The sequence below is a fragment of the Drosophila santomea genome, chromosome 3R (assembly GCF_016746245.2).
Source record: "Drosophila santomea strain STO CAGO 1482 chromosome 3R, Prin_Dsan_1.1, whole genome shotgun sequence".
NCBI lineage: Eukaryota > Metazoa > Arthropoda > Insecta > Diptera > Drosophilidae > Drosophila > Drosophila santomea.
In genome coordinates, this window is record NC_053019.2 from 15,171,918 (window position 1) to 15,191,099 (window position 19,182).

The following is a 19,182-nucleotide window of genomic DNA, read 5'->3' on the forward strand; positions in this document are numbered from 1 at the left end:
AAATGGCCAACTGTTCGCACATTGCGCATTGCTCATACGCAGTGTGTGCCCATGGCGAAGCATTGGCTTGTCTACGCTTTTATATCGCACGGCACTCGCAAAAGTGTGCCAAATAAATCAAAAGCATGCCCATTAAAGCCGTGTATTAAAACCAAACCCGAGTAAACAAACAAAACGGGCCTTAATCGCATGACAAAACAAAGCCCCAATTCCAATGGTCAGGTTACAACTTAATGGGCAGTTAAATCTTTACGATGCTTTTGGGACAAGTGCAGGCTGCACCAACTGCGTCCAACTGAGTCATCCACGAATCCAATCCCATGTGTCCATGTGTCCATGTGCCCATGTTACCAAGTTCCCACGTTCCAAAACAAACAAACCGATGTTGCAAAATGCCGCATATAGATGAATGCCATTATTTTAGCTAATCTCTTGGCTCGTCTGCCCAAGCTTTTTTTCCCTTGCTTCTTTTTTGTGAAACGAAAGCTAAACAAAGTTGATTATTTTATAGTTTTGAATCAATCGAAATGGGCGAAAATACAAAATACATAAATATATGTATATACACTCGTATATCCAGTGATTTCAAGGTTAGACCGGCAGCAATTGACTTGTGTGGTAGCGCCATGTGCTCCTCCAGCAACATAGGAGGCCGGCGGAGGCATTAAACAAACAAACCAGCTCGTCCAGTCCGTCCTGCCCTCCGGATCTCCAGATCTCCGGATCTCCTGATCTCCCCGGAAAACATATCCACACACTTCAGACGCTGCAAAGAAACACATGGGAAAAGCGGGCGTTGTCCAGCCAGCCAGCCAGTACGGCGACCAAAATGAAAAAATGAAAAAAAATAAAAAAGGAAAAAAAAGAAATGAAGGCTGGCCAGACGGCTGGCAGTGAAGCCAAATGGAAAAGGCATGGAAGCCGGTCTAATGCATTTTGTAGCCCATTTTCAATTAAAAATTTTGCACATTTCTCGTTTTTGGCCAAGGTTAATTGATTGAATTTGCGATGATGGCTTTCAATTGTGAATTTGAAGTTCTATATGCAATTCGGCCAAATAGTTGATTTCAATTTAGATATCCGAATGCACGGCAAATGCATTTCCATGAACTATTACGGCTACGAGTATATACTCCTATAGCACGCGTCTATGCCGTCATATACGGATTTGGATTTAAATTTGGATTTCGATTTGGATTTCGATTTGAATTGGGACTTGCCTGTGGACATGGATCCAAGTTCGTGGCGCGTGGGGGATTCACCGGATGACCAGAGTTTACCATTAAAACGATGCAGACTCACACTTTTTTCCAGGGAAGCGCGCAGAAAATGATTTTATGGCCCTGTTTTTCGCCGGCTGTTTATTGGGGTTTTTGTTTTCGTTTTCGTTTTGGTTTGGTTTTGCTTTTCGGTTTTGCCATTTCGCATTTCGCGAAATTCAAGGGCCATGCCGCATCCTCTTGTCAATTCGCGAAAGGAAAATGGGAAAAACATTTCCACGAAATGTTTGCCGGCAATTGAAAAATATTTACAAATACTTTCGCCTCATCCTGACTAAACGAATTCAAAGTAATTCCTGGGTTTTCGACTAATTGCCTGACTGCAAGCGTTCTCCAGAATATTTTGAATGCTTCAGCTGCAACATTTTGTTTCAATGAATTTCGCAATACCAATTTATAGGCCATCTCTAAGCTTCTCTAACTAAATGAAGTAAATAAAGTTATCAATTTTTGCGCTGGCTTAGAAATGCTCAAGTAATAAAATAGTATTTACTTAGAGGCGATTTCGATTTTGTTTGTGGCAGTCACGCATCGCGCATGCATAACAGCCCCATAAAGTGTACAAGTTTATTTACCATTCGCCAGCAGGCACGGTAAACACACGCGCCCCAAATTCTACAAAGTGGAAAAGTTTTGCCAATTTTTGCCAAGTAGGAAAGCCGAAATGCATGTTGCAAATTGCATATAAGGTCGGGGAATGGACTTAAATTCGTATAATTGTGATGGCAGTGCGAGTATGTAATTCAAATCGATGTACGTCGATCCTATGCCTATGATTTATACCCAATTCGGAGCGGTAAGCTAGTAATTTTGTTTCCATTTGCGGTTTCTAGCTGCGCATGCCCAAAATGCCAATACAAAATCGCGCATACGACGTGTTGCCCAAAAGCAGCTGAACTGGGCGCCAGTTTAGTCGGCCAGCGCACTGCCATTAAGTCATTAAATACAAATTAACAGCAAACAATTACCAGCCAGCATCGGACAGCCACACTCACAGCCGTGTAATTAAGCATACGCCGCGTTGTCTGGCCAGACATGCCACGCATTCGTCGGCTAACACCTCCTAACACCTCCAATAAGAAACTAGCAGCTGAGTTGAGTTGAGTTCAGTTGAGTTGAGTTGAGTTGAGGTGCTTTACACGAGGGATCCAATTCGAAGCTGCGGCCTTCACGGGGACAGACTGAACGGCGGCGACTCCGCAGACTCCGCAGACTGTGTGTAGCCACAAAGCCACAAAGCCATATAGCCATATAGCCTCACAGCCAGCTAGCCATATAGCCATTGGCATAAGTTATGGCACACGGCGAAATATAAAGCAATCGACTGACACACAAATCGCTTGTTTGTCCGTCCATTCCATATTCCCAGTCAAGTGTAAACAGGTTTTTGTTTTTTTTTTTTTTGCTGGCCAAAGATGTTTCTTCTGCTGCCGACCCATCGAATTGGTCAATTAGTCAGAGCGTGATAATAAATAAGGCCGCGTGGAAGTGAAGCATCCGAAGATGCGGAGAAATCCCAGAACACAATGGTAGCCCCAAAAATAAAGAACGCCAAGGAAATCCATCTGCAGCGGGCTACTTAGCTGCTCCGATGAGGAGGCACGCATCAAATGAGGCCATTTGCATATTTATATGGCGTATGTTGTATTTATAAGAAACAAGTTAATAAGCAGCTCTCCCCATCGCATGCATAAGTAAGCCAGCGAGAGATAAAGCGCAGATCAGCCAGAATGGTGCTTTAATTAAATACTTTAAGTGTATGGATATCTTTTTGGGCATCGCGGCATGCGCGATTTGCATTGCAAATTGTGCACAGGCATTTAAGTATGGGATGAAATTTATGATAAGCCTCACACCAAACGGAATCAGTTCCAGATTTCGTTACGCAGATTCTTTTTTTGCATATGAATTCCGGGTAACCCGGGCAACTCCATGATAAGCTGGCCCATTAATCAAGTTCTTGATAATGCTTCAAGCTCAATGAATGGCTTGGTAATAAGTACTTTAACGCCAAGTTCATTATACTGAATAGCTTGATATATATACATATATATCATTTTGCGATGCAAGAGGAACTGCGCTCAAAAGTAGGCAAGTGGTTAGATTGGCTGGCAAACTATTTTCTAATCAAGATGATATCTAGACTAATTACCAACGATTCTGATCGTTAAAAGGCCTTTAAGTGGCGGCCCAGTGCGGCGGCAGTAAACCTAATGAGTATTTTATGACCCAATGTTCGCAGCTATTTGCGAACATAATGAAATTGTAACTTTCGGTGGCGCTGTGAAAGGTCACTAGCAATTAACAGTTTCAAGGACAAGTTTTACGGCCCGCTGGTGCTCAGAATGTGCTGAGCTATAGTCCATTTAAAGTTTCGACAAAATACTATTCCCATTTGCGGTTTCCAATTCTCATCAGTGCGAGAACCGCAAAGTAGCCGGAAATGTGATCACGATCTGGTGAGTAGGGGTTCCTTCCACTGACGGAATCACACGGCACGCCAGATGATCGCTAATTCGCAGATAAATATACCAAATAGCATATTTTTTGCAGACGCTTTTGAGGCGACACTATGGCCAATGAGCATAACGAATGTGCCGGCGGTTGCAGAGTTCAGCGAGATGCCATAAAATTATGTAAAACAGCCCATCATTTAGCGGCATTAATTTGCTAATTTCGCAGGGGGAATTTTAATTTATTTGCGCTGATGTATGAATTGGCCGAAACAATTTCGGCGGAGGTGCAAACAAAGAGCTCTCACATAAAATTACAAATTAGAGGTATTTAACAATTTTTTGCGCCAGCCTGACTGGTTGGCTTTTCGACTGTTTGGCTATTTGGCTGGTGGGGGTAGTGAATCTTTTTATTCGCATTTTTTCGGCTTCGCATCGCTTTTGTTTTATCTCACGGGCGCAAATTGCCGTTGGCACACTTTACACCTTCGCGTTTAGGCACTTATTTTAAACAAAATGTGCAAAAATTCGCGGTGCGAGGAAGTCTTTTCAACAGCTTCTCCTCTGCTCGGTATATATAGTATTTGGTCTGGCTGCAGCCAAAGGCCAGCGCCGCCGGGCAACCTCCTCCTCCTCCTCCTCCGCCACATCTCTGCACCTCTCTGCTTCCTCTGCATCGCAGCATCTCACAGGTGGTCAAGGTATCTACACGCCGGCGGCAGTCCATCAATAATTCTTTCAAAAGTCAATCACTCACTTCGGCCCCCGCCGCGATAGTCCGTTTTGGAGATAGTCCGTTTTCGGAACGTGCCCGCACACTTATCTGGTTGGCTTGCTACTTTTCAGCTTTTCAACTTTTCCGCTCTTCAGCTTTCCACCTTTCCAGCCGCCCACTAATCGAAATACGCACCCAAGGTGTGAGAGAATGCCGGACAGTCTGGCCTATCTGCACGCGTTAGCCCATAATCTGCGCTGCCGAAGATGTGCTAACCGGATCCCCTTCTTCTCTATCTATTCCAGCTCGAGGTGAAGAAGAGGTGTGAATGGTGGTTCCACAAGTACATACAAAAGATGTCCACCCACTGGCGGCAGAACGCCTGCCTGTATGCCTGCTGCATCGCCTTTCTGCTGGGCATGTTCATCATGTTCCACCTCGGTGTGCGAAGTGCCCCTAAGGGCAAGGAGGAGTTGCCATCCATCAGACCTGCATCTGCACCTGCACCTGAACCAGCACCACCAGTCACGCTCCATCCCAGAAGGTTGGACAACGACACCGCAACGGACCACGAACCACCCGATGGCCTGGAGGATCTGGATCTGGACGAGGAGGAGCACAGCGCCTTCGTGACTCCCACCAAGGTGTACAACTACAGTCTCAGCGAAGCTGATCTGATCTACGAGTCGAAGCGAAACAGCGACATTAGTTTTCTGAAAGGTAAGACCAAAATCCCTCAGCTTTCATTGCATCTTTGAAAAGGAAAGGAATCTATAATTCTATACCATAAATCGATACCATCCACTTATAGAGTCCTCATCGGCCTTCAGCATGACGGGCACGTATCGCAACATGTCCAATGAGATCTGGGACCCGCATCCGCAGTACAACCTCAATGTGTTCGGTCGCCAATTGCATTTGGTACTGCGGCAAGACGCCTCGTTCGTCCACAACCACTCGATGCCCCACATCCGGATACTGAAGGAGGGGGAGGAGCATCCGGGACCGGAGACGGAGGCGGAGCAGCGCCACCTGGGCTGCTTCTACTCCGGCTACGTCGAGGACGATACGCACTCGATGGTCTCCGTCTCACTGTGCGGCGGCATGGTAAGGCCAGCAAGTGTCTGCGACTGACCTTCGCTCAGATTCAGATTCAGACTCCATCCATTTGCATCGCATTTACATATCGCAAATTATCAATATGCTTATCAATATGCCGCCGAATATGAACACTAATAAGCGTTTTCCCCACCCGTTCTCGACTCCCAGACTGGTTATATCAAAACGAGTTTCGGCGCGCTGCTCATTGAGCCGGTGAACCGGACCAGCAGCGATGAGGTTCTCCACCGGGTCTTTCGCAAATCGCAGCGCAATGCCAGACACGCTGTCTCCAAGCTCGAGCTCGGCCTGGACGCCTTCATGAGCAAGCTGGAGCAGGAGCAGCAGCACCAGGAGGAGGAGGAGGAGCAGAAGTCCAGGAACCGCAAACTGAACCGGAAGAAGCGACACTACGCGGACGTGGACAACCAGGTGTACACCTTGGAGGTGCTCATTGCCGTGGACAACAGCATGAAGCAGTTCCACGGCGAGGACCTGCAGCCCTACATCCTCATCCTCATGTCGATCGTGTCCAGCATCTTTGCGGACGCCAGCATCGGTAACTCCATTCGCATTTTGCTCGTGCGACTCATCAGCCTGCCGAATATCAACGACCAGACGCATTCCAGCAACGAAATGCTGAAGCACTTCTGCCAGTTCATCAACCAATCCGGATACGAAAGGGACACAGCCATGTTGATCACCCGGTAAGTGGACATAAGCCACATCCTGGATTCACCTAATGGTATATTTCCGTTGAAACCCATCAGCGAACCCATCTGTGGCAGCGTGCCGGGCAAGATTTGCCACATGCTGGGCTTGGCCGAACTGGGCACCGTGTGCAGCTCCAGTTCCTGCTCCATTGTCCAGGACACCGGACTGCCCACCGCCTTCACCATGGCCCACGAGCTGGGACACATGTGAGTTACCAATGCAATGCAAACGTGTTTGCCATATGGCTTATCAATGACCTCTGCCCCGTTTTCAATATATTGCAGCTTGAACATGAACCACGACGACGACGACAAGTGCATGCCCTATGTGACCAGGCAGAACAACAACAAGGTGCTCCACATCATGTCCAGCGTGATGGGCATCCACATGCATCCGTGGTCGTGGTCCAAGTGCTCCCGCCACTTTGTCTCCGAGTTTCTCGAGTAAGTTTTCCGCTCCCCCAACTGTGCAACAGTTTTCCAATTTACGATTCAACGCAGGAAAACCGACAAGTCCTGCCTGGAGACCTCCGTGGGTGGACACATTCCCTACGGCACCGAGCGTCTGCCCGGAGAGATCTACTCCCTGGACGCCCAGTGTCAGCTGAGTTTCGGCAACGACTTCGGCTACTGTCCCACGGACGAGGAGTGCAAGCGGTTGTGGTGCAACCGCACTTCCGGCAACTCCAACGAGCAGTGCGCCTCCAGCAATCTGCCTTGGGCCGATGGAACGCCCTGCGGCTCCAGTGGCCACTGGTGTCAGAGGGGTCGGTGTGTGTCGAACAAGCACGGCTACGGACGCCAGGTGAACGGCAAATGGGGACCCTGGACGCCGTTCACGCCCTGCAGCCTCACGTGTGGTGGCGGAGTGCAGGAGTCGCGGCGGGAGTGCAACCAACCGGTGCCGGAGAACGGTGGCAAGTACTGCACGGGTAGCCGCAAGAAGTACCGCTCGTGCAACACGCACCAGTGTCCACTGGGCAGCATGGATCCGCGCGAGCAGCAGTGCTATGCGATGAACGGACGGAACATGAACATTCCGGGCGTGAACCCAGACACCAAGTGGGTGCCCAAATACGAAAGTGAGTATGGCATAACCATGTGTATGGCATAACCCTAGGCTAACCAAACCCCCTTTCTCGACCCCCAGAGGATGCGTGCAAGCTCTTCTGCCGCATGGACATGAAGGTCACCTACTTCATGCTCAAGAGCATGGTCACCGATGGCACCTCCTGTGCGGTGGACAGCTTCGACAAGTGCGTCAACGGCATCTGCCGGCCGGCGGGATGCGACAACGAGCTCAACTCGATTGCCAAGCTGGGTAAAGCGATTCATTACCCCTATCCGCAGTGCACCTAATCCCGCACCCCCCTAAAACCTCACCGCTTGAATGAATCACCGCTCCCATGATTAAAACATAATTAATCGATTTCTTTGCAGACAAGTGCGGCGTGTGCGAGGGTCGCAATGACACATGCCACGAGGTAACCGGAAGCCTGCTCGTCTCCAATCTCCGGGGGCTCAATGATGGCAATGAGCCGAACAAGACCCTCTACTATGTGACGCGAATACCAAAAGGTTTGCTAACATTTCTTCAATTCACTTTTGGCTAATAATTTCCTCAATAACTGCTAATGGTATCTGTTTGTGCCTTACGGGCTTAATGGCTTATTGGCCAAATCGCTTACCCTACCTTTCATACTAGACAAGTACGTGGAGCTCGTGACTCGCCAACGGGGTGGCACATACGAGTAGTTCCCAGATAGAGTGGTCGCCGGATGATCAGGTTCCGGCGCCAGGTGAACGCACCCCACAGCCTCACGTACGCCAAGATTGCACTCTCTGCGATTCTGGGCCTATCTGCTTCGGTTCTATTCTACTGCCGCCCAGTTCAAAATTGTCCATTAATTATATTCTATATTGTGGCGCCAGCGGTAATCTTGTGAATTCCAGGCCTTGTGTAAATCAATCGCAATCAGCAGAGTCATCGCTGATTTTAAATTTTCGCATTAACAACACAAATATTTGTTACTCGCCATTGCATTCTTATCTCTGCTCCCTGTAATCTAATTTTACATGCATTTAAATTTAAATGCATTTTAGTGTATTTCAAACATCGCCTTATAGTTTTTCAATTACAACATTTGATTGATTTAATTTCCGCGGAATAAACAATATTAATCTCGATATTACATAGTGTTATTCGGAGGTATGAGTTTATATCCTTATTTACAATCGACATTACATTTTCTTAGAAATAATAATAGTTAGTCCTTACTTACTGCTTACTACTTTTTCTATATTCAACCTTTCGGAATTTCGTAATAATGAGTTTCAATGAAATATGTATTCATTTGCAGGTGCCTCCAACATTATCATCACCCAGCGTGGCTATCCAGACCAGAACTTCATAGTACTGACCGATGACCGGGACAACGAACTGCTCAATGGTAAATTCCTGAAGACCTATCCATTGAAGTTTGTTTATGCCGGGGTCACGATGCAGTACACCGGATCCAGTAGTGTGGTGGAGCAGGTGAACACGACCTACTCATGGAAACTGTCCCGTGATCTCATAGTACAGGTATTACCCGTTGGATACTCTACCACATGGTTAGTTGCAGTCCTCATCTCCATATCCATTCACAGATCATCTCACTGGACGTGAGTCCGTCGAAGCGTCAGGACACTGTCCTGATGTCCTACTCCTACACCATCGACAAGCCACAGGACTACGAGGCGGAGGTGGAGATCTATCGCTGGGAGATGCAGGCCCCCAGCAACTGCGACTCCCTCTGCGAGGGCAGGAGTCATCGCCAGCCGGCCTGCATCAGCACCACCCAGGGAGTGAAGGTTGCCCCACAGTTCTGTGACAAGTCCGCCATGCCGAAGGTCGAGGATCGGGCTTGCAACACCGACTGCCGCCTTAAGTGAGTTAGGAATGCTTTTTGAAACATACAAGTAGGGTAGATAACCAACTTACTTGCAGCCTCACTGTGACGAGCATCTCGGAGTGCTCGGCCGCGTGTGGAGAACTGGGCACCCGGGAGAAGACCTACGCCTGCGTCCAGACATTCACGAATATGCAGCGATCCAATATCGTGGACATGTCCTATTGCAAGCTCAAGTTCGATGTGGCTTACCACGAGGAGTGTCGCGAGGGATGCTGGCGCCTCACGGAGTGGTCCACTGTAAGTTCAGCCTAACATTTCTTAATCGAAGCGGATCTTTAGTTCGATTTTCCATCGTAGTGCTCCAAGTCGTGTGGCACTGGATCGCAGCAACGTGAGGCGCACTGCTACCTGCACAATTCCCGTGTCAGCGATGAAGTTTGCAATCCCCGGACCAAGCCCCATTTGAGCACCCTCATCAGGATATGCAACTCCGAGTCCTGTCCCACATATAAAAATTTTGAGGTATGTCCCTGAAATTCCAGGCATTATGCCATATGGTAATTCTTTGTTTTCCCATCCTACAGAGTTCCCTGGCGGTTAGTAACTGGGTGATTGGAGAATGGGGCGAATGCAATGAGTGGTGTGAGAAGACGCGATCCGTGAGTTGTTCACATCCCTACGGCTTTGGCTGCGGGAGCAGAAAGCCCAAGGACGTCCGCAAATGCTGCCACATCAAGTACACCAGCGATTGGACAGACGTGAGTTTACCTTTAACTACCATAGATCCAAAAGTTAAAGTAGTTACCTATATTTTAGTGCTCGGTGCAATGTGGCGAGGGCGTCAAGAGGAAGAAGCAAAGCTGCACGCGGGTCTACAAGCCGGATGTTCCGGGCACCCGGAAGCGGCGGGTGTACGTGGACGAATCCTACTGCATTAGCCGAAAGGTGAATCGCCCCAAGCTGCGCACCACCAGCAAGTCCTGCAAGATCAACTGCAAGTGGAACGCCTCGGACTGGAGGCGTTGTCCTGCCGACTGCTCGGAGGAGTACCAAACGCGGGAAGTGCGCTGCGAGACCTTCCAAGGGAATGGAGTGGAGGACAAGCACTGCGATGCCAAGAGGCGTCCTTCCAAGCGACGCATCTGCAACAACTGCGTGCTCCGCCAGTCGAGAGTCATCTCGCAGGTGAGTTGGTCACTTGAAAAGCTTCCCTTCGAGCGAGATAGAGTTACAATCCCTCGTTCCTTTCCAGTGCAACTGCGAGGGCGTGGAGAAGAGGCGGGACTTCTGCTTCAACTCGCACAAGAGTCGCATCGCCTGTCCCACCCGCGCCAGAGTGGAGCGGCACAGCTGCACTCCGCCGGCACATTGCCGGAGGAGGAGTGCCATCGGGAGCAGCATCAGCAGCAGACCGCGTGGCACGGGATTGAGTAGCAGCCGGAGTTTGAATTCAATTGGAGGCTTACGGAATCGGGGAAGACCGAGGAGCTGTGCGGACCTGAAGGAGATGCACGGCTACAACGAGGATGGCAACTATCAGGTGGAGTTGAGGTCGCGGATGGTGCACATCTACTGCCACCAGATGAACAGCAGGACGCCGCGGGAGTACGTGAACGTGGATCCGCAGGAGAACTACTCCATCTACTACGAGTACCGGACGAAGCAGACCAACAGCTGTCCGCCGGAGTCGCGAGCCCACGAGTACTACAACGACCAGAACTCCGGCCGCACGCACTTCAGAAAGCTGCGGCTGAACATCACCGATCTGCGCATCCTGGACAACGACTTCCAGTTCGCCGACACACGCGGCTTGCCCCAGAAGCTGGGCTCCGCGGGCGATTGCTACAATCGCATTGGCCAGTGTCCGCAGGGCGACTTCTCCATCAACATGAAGGACACGGACTTCACCATACGGCCGGGAACCGTGTGGCGGATGCATGGGCAGAACTCGGTCATGAAGCGCATCAGTGAGGTAAGTCAGCCCGAAGCAGTTATCAATATGAATTACAGCAATCCTGTTCTCGATTTCAGTTTGATACCACGGCGCAGATGCGAAGGGGATTCTGCGGAGGATACTGCGGCGGTTGCTATGTCGCGCCAGATTCTGGACTTTACCTGGACGTGTTATGACTGAAACCACTGAGTAGTCAGCGGGAAACTTTGTTTGACCTTCCCACGGTAATCGGGTCTACGTCCCGGGAAGGACCAAGGGTAAAGTTAATCCGAGCATCCCAGCATTTCAGGGTTACCCCAGCCAAGAATTACCACTACGGAGAGTCGTCGCTCTAGCCAACGATGGTTAAAAGTATTCTCGAATATTAATTAGGATATGTAAGCCTTAGCCTTATCGTGTCGAAGCAAAGTAGCCCGAACAAAACAAAACAACCATATACCATAAACCATAAACCATATCGTCTGTATATATAATTATATTTCACTCGAAATTAGTAGCTAGATATTATTGCCATGTAATGTATTAAGTATTGTAAATACTAGAGGATGTGAGCCTTTAACTTTTAGCAAACTAGGGGTTATCCATATTGTACACCACCATCAAAGGTCGCCGCTCAGATAAGCCCATGTGCCAAGTATGCAGTGATGGAAGGATCCTTTGCCTAGGTAACTTTTACCTAACCAAGAAATGCATTTCAAACGATAAATAAGTTAACATATACTTACACTTACACTTTCCTCCACACCCAACCATCCATCATTATATTCCCCGAAAGAAGTCTAGGCTATAAGAAATGGCACCTCTTCTTCCATCACTCACCAAGCGAAAGAACGAAGAGCTCGACTAAACTAGTGCAATGCCGGTCTGTACAATAGTTGTATTAACTAAGCTCCGCGATTAGTTAGTTAAGAGAGAGAGAGAGAGAGAAGTTCGGAGCAAATGTATGTGTAACTAAAACGAATACTCATATTATTTAGGATACCCCGATCGCACAAGCCAAACCAAACTATTCATCGAATCGAATTAACACATTGCTGCTGATTGAATGTTATCACTGCCAGATTTTCAACGTTCAATCGATTGTATCCCCAATCGCCTAAGTCCCGGTACCAAGTATCCTCGCTGTATTTTCATTTACGAGTAACTAGCTAGGCTAATGCAACACCAATGTTAACAATTAATTTAATGTAATGTCAATTAAAGGAATTTAAAGCTGTTACCAACCCAATCGTGGTTCGCACTTCAGACTTCAGGGCACGATTTTCAGTACACGTGGGGGGCGGGTAATAGAAAAATGTATTTATTTAAAGTATTTAATAGTTTTAATGGAAGATATATTTGGCTTTCAATTCACTGACTGGGGTTAAAAGCTCCTCATATACATTTGATTGCTACTCGACATGTTGGAGGTGGAGGTGTAGGTGGAGGTGGAGCACAGCCACGACTCTTACGATTAGTTCTTCAAAGTAAAAATCCACTGTGCCACTGCCACTGCCACTGCCACTGCCACTGCCGATGTCGATGTCGATGTCGATGACGTGGACATGAAGGATGAGCTCCGACAATCTGATTATCTGCTGTGAATCTGAGTTGGATGATAATTGTGGTGCGATGGGTTCGCTGCTTTTGTCTATCACTGTGCGAGCCGAGGTTGTTGGGAAGCTCGATGGATGCTTTTTGGTCGCTGCTGGTTGCTGCCTTTGAAGAGCTTTCGCGGCGGGCGAAAGACTTAAAAGCACTTGCGGTGGACGATTCCGGGGCCGGACTCGTCGTACTCCTGCTTCGAGATCCACATCTGCTGGAAGGTGGACAGCGAGGCCAGGATGGAGCCACCGATCCAGACGGAGTACTTCCTCTCGGGTGGCGCGATGATCTTGATCTTGATGGTCGATGGGGCCAGGGCAGTGATCTCCTTCTGCATGCGATCAGCAATACCTGAAAGTGCAAACCAATTGAATTAAGCCTGCTTCTCACCGCTAAAGCGAATGATTTATCTTACCAGGGTACATGGTGGTACCGCCGGACAGCACGGAGTTGGCATACAGATCCTTGCGGATGTCCACGTCGCACTTCATGATCGAGTTGTAGACGGTCTCGTGGATGCCGCACGACTCCATGCCCAGGAACGAGGGCTGGAACAGGGCCTCGGGGCAGCGGAAGCGCTCGTTGCCAATGGTGATCACCTGGCCATCGGGCAACTCGTACGACTTCTCCAGCGAGGTGGAGGCGGCGGCGGTGGCCATCTCCTGCTCGAAGTCCAGGGCCACGTAGCACAGCTTCTCCTTGATGTCGCGCACGATCTCACGCTCGGCGGTGGTGGTGAAGCTGTAGCCGCGCTCCGTCAGGATCTTCATCAGGTAGTCGGTCAGATCGCGACCAGCCAGATCCAGACGCAGGATGGCGTGGGGCAGGGCGAAGCCCTCATAGATGGGCACGGTGTGCGAGACACCATCGCCGGAGTCCAGCACAATACCGGTGGTACGGCCGGAGGCGTACAGGGAGAGCACGGCCTGAATGGCCACGTACATGGCCGGCGAGTTGAAGGTCTCGAACATGATCTGGGTCATCTTCTCGCGATTGGCCTTGGGGTTCAGGGGGGCCTCGGTCAATAATACTGGATGCTCCTCGGGGGCCACGCGCAGCTCGTTGTAGAAGGTATGATGCCAGATCTTCTCCATGTCGTCCCAGTTCGTGATGATGCCGTGCTCGATGGGGTACTTCAGCGTGAGGATACCGCGCTTGCTCTGCGCCTCGTCGCCCACATAGGAGTCCTTCTGACCCATGCCCACCATCACACCCTGGTGACGGGGACGACCCACAATCGAGGGGAAGACAGCGCGGGGGGCGTCATCACCGGCGAAGCCGGCTTTGCACATGCCCGATCCGTTGTCGATAACTAATGCACCCGCATCATCGTCACACATCTTGGCAGCTGTTTATCTGGAAGGGAAATGGTAGAGCATTCGGTTAGCCCCATCCGCTGATTGCCATGTGTAGGTATACTCCACAATATCCTCTTCATAGTGATTTCTCTAACTACCACCTACACTCAATCCTTTAAATTGTAATACTTTGATAAAAAGATTTGTCTTACGACAAAATGAAATTCTTTAGTCCGCACTTTGGGCAATTTAAATCATGAAAAATTACAATCATTTATTTCAAATCAGTGGCTAGTGGTATGTTCCACTTTCGTTTGACTCACGCTAATTGGTTGTTCACTCAAAACTAAAGCAGTGCTCTAAAAATATCCGAATAGTGCATAGAACTTAAATTAAACGGATCAAATTAATTGAAAATACGATGCAATGCAATTACTCTTCACTTTATAATTAGATATTAAACTTTAGAAGGCAGATTAACTTGTAGAAAAATCCATCAAACAATTGGAACTTTTGAAAATGCGTTTCGATATCCTTAGTCCTGGCGGCTTTCGTTCTCTGTAATAATCCTTGGCTACTTCGACATTGAGGTCGCACTCACACACCTTTTAGGTCAACGAAAGGAGGTAAATTGGATAGAGTCGCACGTTCGATTCCTGCTGACGACCAGACTCAACAACAAATGGCACGCCGATCGGTCTGTCCTGCCTTTATATCTGGGCTCTCGCTCGAAGCGATGGCGATGGCGATTGCGATTTGAGTTGGATGCCAGGGCGGCACTGAGAGAAAGATTGAGCGAAAGTGCTGCGGAACAATCAACTCGAATCGATCCATATAAGCAGTTTTCGGATTTGAGATTTACCCGAGCAAGTCAGAAGTTTGGGTGCCTAGTGGTACGAAGGCGACACGTGGATGCGCTTCTCCAAGCAAAGTAATCCAAAGTTTAGGAAGGGTTTAAGAACAGCAAGGAATGTTAACCTCATAGTATAACAAATACTAACAGTTATGGAATTTAATTTGATGTAGAAAAAAAAAGGTCATAAATAATATCTAAATAACCGTATAATTTCGAATAACATTATTATTCATGTATATAGCAATCATTTCATTATCATTACCATAGCTATATAGTTATTAGTTTAATAAGCGTCGGAAGGTGAACTTCAGAGGAATATCACATTTTGTGATTGCTGCACATTGTAATAATAAAGGAACGTGCTAGACCCTGTTACTATATGAATAATATGTATATGCTATAATATTTGCTATAATAATATATAATAGCTTAAATATTTAAGCAATAAAAGAAATCCTATATCTCCAATTTCAGATAGAAATCTACTGTATTTCCTGCTCAGAATCTATTAACAATATAAGAATGAAGCTATATGAATAATATATATATGCTATTTCCTATAATAATATATAATAGATGAAATATTTATGCAATAAAAGAAATCCTATATCTCCAATTTTAGATAGAAATCTACTGTATTTCCAGCTCAGAATCTATTAACAGTATAAGAATGAAGCTAGATGAATAATATGTATATGCTATAATATTTGCTATAATAATATATAATAGATGAAATATTTAAGCAATAGAATAAATCCTCTATCTCCAATTTTAGATAGAAATCTACTGTATTTCCAGCTCAGAATCTATTAACAATATAAGAATGAAGCTAGCAATCAATATTAGGACCCCCATCATTCATTGTAGGGAGTGCCAGGAGAGAAAGCTCGCGAAAGATAGGAGAACAACGTGGCCGAGTGATTAGCAGATGTGCGTGACAGTCGGAGCATGTGCATCGGCATGGGAATGGGCATGGGCCACCTAAACGGCAATCAGCGCTCTCGAGTGGCCAATTAGCCACAACTACTACATCCCGATCCCCCAAACCCCCGATCCCCGATCCCGGGCCCAATCCTGCTGCCAATGGGCCAGTGCTGCGGCGGACGACTCACTCGGCGGTGAGAGTTCAGAAAATAGAAACGGACCTTAGAAGGACCGACGCAAGACAATTGGCATCCACGGCAGGGACTGCGAGAATGGGAGAATGGGACATTTCAACGGGCACGCAGCGAGGCGAATCTAAAATAGACGCGCCAAGCAGAGCGGCACCTATAAATCAACATCAAGGTTGATCGAGATCTCCGCGCGCGGTGCTCGAGGAAGCTGCATCCACAACCACATCCACATCCACAACCACATCCATAACCACATTTGCAATCGCATTCTGCACTTTGCATTGCGGCGCCGATGCAGCCACGAAGTTGCGAAATCACCGTGCCATTAATTTATCAGAGCAATTAACCATTGCCAGCCAGACCGAGCGAAAATGCATTTCGGTGCCTCAGCATTTTCTCAATCGAACTGTATTTATCCTTTTATGTAGATTTGACTGCTTTTTACTTCTTTCTATTTACGTTTTTGTCGCTTGCCCACATGAATAATCGAATGTGGTGGGTCTAAAGATAGGATCTGATTGCTCGGAAGTGAATTGGTGGCATTCCCAAAGCGTTTTATTTGGTAATTTCCTTGATGGTCAGCGTTAATTGAGCAAGTTGGTGGCTGCAGACTGAATCGATCATCATTCTCATCTGTATCTTTCAGTTCAACCATTGATTAAACTTGCCCACCACTCCGTTTTCAAAACACTAGTTTCCTAACAAAAGGTATAGTTTCATTTAATTTCAGTTTTTCAATAATTTTCTTTTCTTGGTACATTCCGCACCTTTGTAAATAATATTTTAATATTCAGAGTGTTTTTTTATGTTGACAATTGCTCAAAATTTCTTCCTTATATTGAAATATTAATAGGTTATAACCCGCATTTTCAATTAATTTAATACGAGTTACTAATGCTTTTACATTATATTTATTATATTTTTATTTATTTATTAGAGATTATAGCATGTTTATAAAACAAATACTAACATATTTTACATTACATTTTACTAACAATATTTTACATTATATATGTACATATATCGCTTAATATTCGTATATATTTTTATATTTATATATATATTTGTATATACGATTTCCGTAATAACTCGTATTGTATTTGTAATGATGTACGTAAGAATTTCCCACGATTTATTTGTTTTAATATTTCCCAGTCGAGACAAGAACCATAAACTGAAAGCGCGAAAGTGCTTGCATACTTTTCGGCTGAGACAAACGACAAATCCAATAATAGATGGCGCTGCAGTGCACCGCTAATGAAATGTATTTCACTGAAAAGTCTTTAGCTGAGTTTGTGATTTCTTATCTGAAAAGAAGAGAATGTGACAACGAATCGCTCCCAAGATAAATAATAAATTGAAATAGCTTCAGCACGGGCCCCTGAAACAAAAAGCTCGGCGGAACCCGTTTCCGCTGGCACCCAGCGACGGTGAAAGAGCGCCAAGCGAAATCCAAGCGAGCGAAACGTGCTGCAAAACGAAAGACTTAAGACCCGAACCTGAACCTCAAGCAGAAGTAGAAGCAGAGGCAGAAGCAGAAGCAGAAGCAGAAACAGAATGAGAAAAGCTAAACCAAGCCGAGCTCGAAAAAGAAAGTGCAAGTGGACGCAGATGCTTAAGTATTCCGTCAGCGAAGTCGGGCTCATTTTGTTACTTCGTCTTGCGCTTGTGTTGTTTTCACGGGCAGAGCACGCCGCTGGAGACCGAGACCGAGACCCAGACCCACAGCCACTCCACCACCAACAGCACAAACAGCACCACCACCACAATCTCAGCCATGGTAACCAGCACCACCACAATCACCACCGGAGGCAAAGTTAAAGCCAAAACCTGAGCCACGAGCGCGTTGGCGATGAAGACGCCGACTGAGGCTGCGACTGAGCAGCGGCCGCGCAGCTTGACCCACTTTTTGGCCCATACAATCAGAATGTTTCATGTTTCGATTTTATTATTTTATTTTCTGTTTCTCTTTTCGGCTATCTTTTCGATTTGCTGGTCAGCAAACTGTGTGTGTATGAGTGCGAAGTTACTTTTTCTTTTCTTGCAGCTTGGCTGCTCTCATTGTTCATGCTGCTGGCCGAAGTTGTAGGCCTATGCGAGATACGTGTGTAGATACAAGAACCATTTATTTATTTCGTGGCATGACTTTCGAAAAATTGTTTTATATTTCACTCGCCGCTGCGTTGCTGTGCGGAGGAAAAATTCACTGACAACGGAGATATTACTTTCAGATTCCATACTTGCTCATTAAGGGGGTAGCGGAAAATCAATCTGGATTGAGCATCAAGAAGAACGAAGCATCTGCTCATCCATGGCAGTTGGATTTTCGAATGCTACATGTTGCTCTTGCTATTGCTGTTGGTGTTGCTGCTGTTGTTGTTGTTGCTGCTGCGTTGCTGCCGGCAGCATGACATAAACTTTCGATTGTCTGCCCGTCACATAACTGTTACTCGTCTTTTGCCTCGGTTTCCCCACAGCTCCAGCTCCATCTCCATCTCCATCTGCGATTTCCATTTCCATCGCCTTCTTCTCGTTCTTTGGGCCATTTCTTCTCCGCTACCACATCAATTTGGACTTTGGGCTTAAATGGGTAATTGGGTCAGAGCGTCAGACCGTTGGCTGCTTTCGGGAAATGCTCATTTCACTTAAAATTCTTTGCCTTATATATTTAGTTCGTTAGTCATACGGCAGCTGGCTCTGGTTCTTTGCGAGACTTTATGAAATTCGGAAATCTCTTTTCCTCCTCGGGTTTTACAACTTTCTTGGCGTATTCTTTGCTGTGGCTGCTCTTTGTGGCTGGGCGCTTAATGCGTTTGGCATCGTTTTCGGCATCTTCGCTCGTTCTGCCTCGCCCTCTGCAGAGCTTCTTTGCCTTCTCTTAAGGCTTCTTAATAATTTTATGTTAATTATTAAAAAGTGAAAATACGATTTTGGCTTTTGGGGTCTCGACTCTCAGCTGCCTGCATTAATCATTTGGCCGCGATACATCTTGGCTCGTTTCTTTTTCCCCCAGCAGTCCAAACGGTTCTGGCCCGGACGAGATTTATATAACGAACCGGCCGTCCAATTAAATCTATTAGCTCTCCTATTGACAAAGATCATCGTTTGGCAATAAAATGCGTTTTCGTTTTCAGTAGAAACAAAATATTCCGTTGCTCATTAGCATGTAATTACAAATTCGGGCCTATTAGTTGGTCGAAAGTCGCGGTCATGCGACACAAG

General features: G+C 47.0%; 2 protein-coding genes across 3 annotated transcripts in view; one reads left to right on the plus strand and one right to left on the minus strand.

The window, feature by feature from the left end:
• The window catches only part of LOC120450953 (A disintegrin and metalloproteinase with thrombospondin motifs 9), a 36,187-nt gene extending 23,352 nt beyond the window's left edge, over nt 1–12,835 (plus strand). For both annotated transcript variants that reach the window (XM_039634238.1, XM_039634239.1), the window contains exons 2-17: nt 4,754–5,168; nt 5,260–5,555; nt 5,718–6,253; nt 6,317–6,466; nt 6,545–6,703; nt 6,761–7,341; nt 7,410–7,580; nt 7,700–7,837; nt 8,620–8,843; nt 8,909–9,189; nt 9,249–9,450; nt 9,511–9,675; nt 9,738–9,911; nt 9,970–10,338; nt 10,406–11,125; nt 11,185–12,835. In XM_039634238.1, the coding sequence (XP_039490172.1) occupies nt 4,754–5,168; nt 5,260–5,555; nt 5,718–6,253; nt 6,317–6,466; nt 6,545–6,703; nt 6,761–7,341; nt 7,410–7,580; nt 7,700–7,837; nt 8,620–8,843; nt 8,909–9,189; nt 9,249–9,450; nt 9,511–9,675; nt 9,738–9,911; nt 9,970–10,338; nt 10,406–11,125; nt 11,185–11,283 (4,680 nt within the window). In that variant the 3' untranslated portion in view covers nt 11,284–12,835. The remainder of the gene's footprint in view (nt 1–4,753; nt 5,169–5,259; nt 5,556–5,717; nt 6,254–6,316; nt 6,467–6,544; nt 6,704–6,760; nt 7,342–7,409; nt 7,581–7,699; nt 7,838–8,619; nt 8,844–8,908; nt 9,190–9,248; nt 9,451–9,510; nt 9,676–9,737; nt 9,912–9,969; nt 10,339–10,405; nt 11,126–11,184) is intronic.
• Nucleotides 12,392–14,749, minus strand: LOC120450954 (actin, indirect flight muscle). The gene is made up of 3 exons (XM_039634240.2): nt 14,595–14,749; nt 13,107–14,047; nt 12,392–13,042 (listed from the first exon to the last, which is right to left on the minus strand). Exons 2-3 carry the CDS (start codon nt 14,029–14,031, stop codon nt 12,837–12,839), a joined length of 1,131 nt encoding a protein of 376 aa, XP_039490174.1. The 5' UTR covers nt 14,032–14,047; nt 14,595–14,749; the 3' UTR covers nt 12,392–12,836.
• Between the last annotated feature and the right edge of the window lie 4,433 nt (nt 14,750–19,182).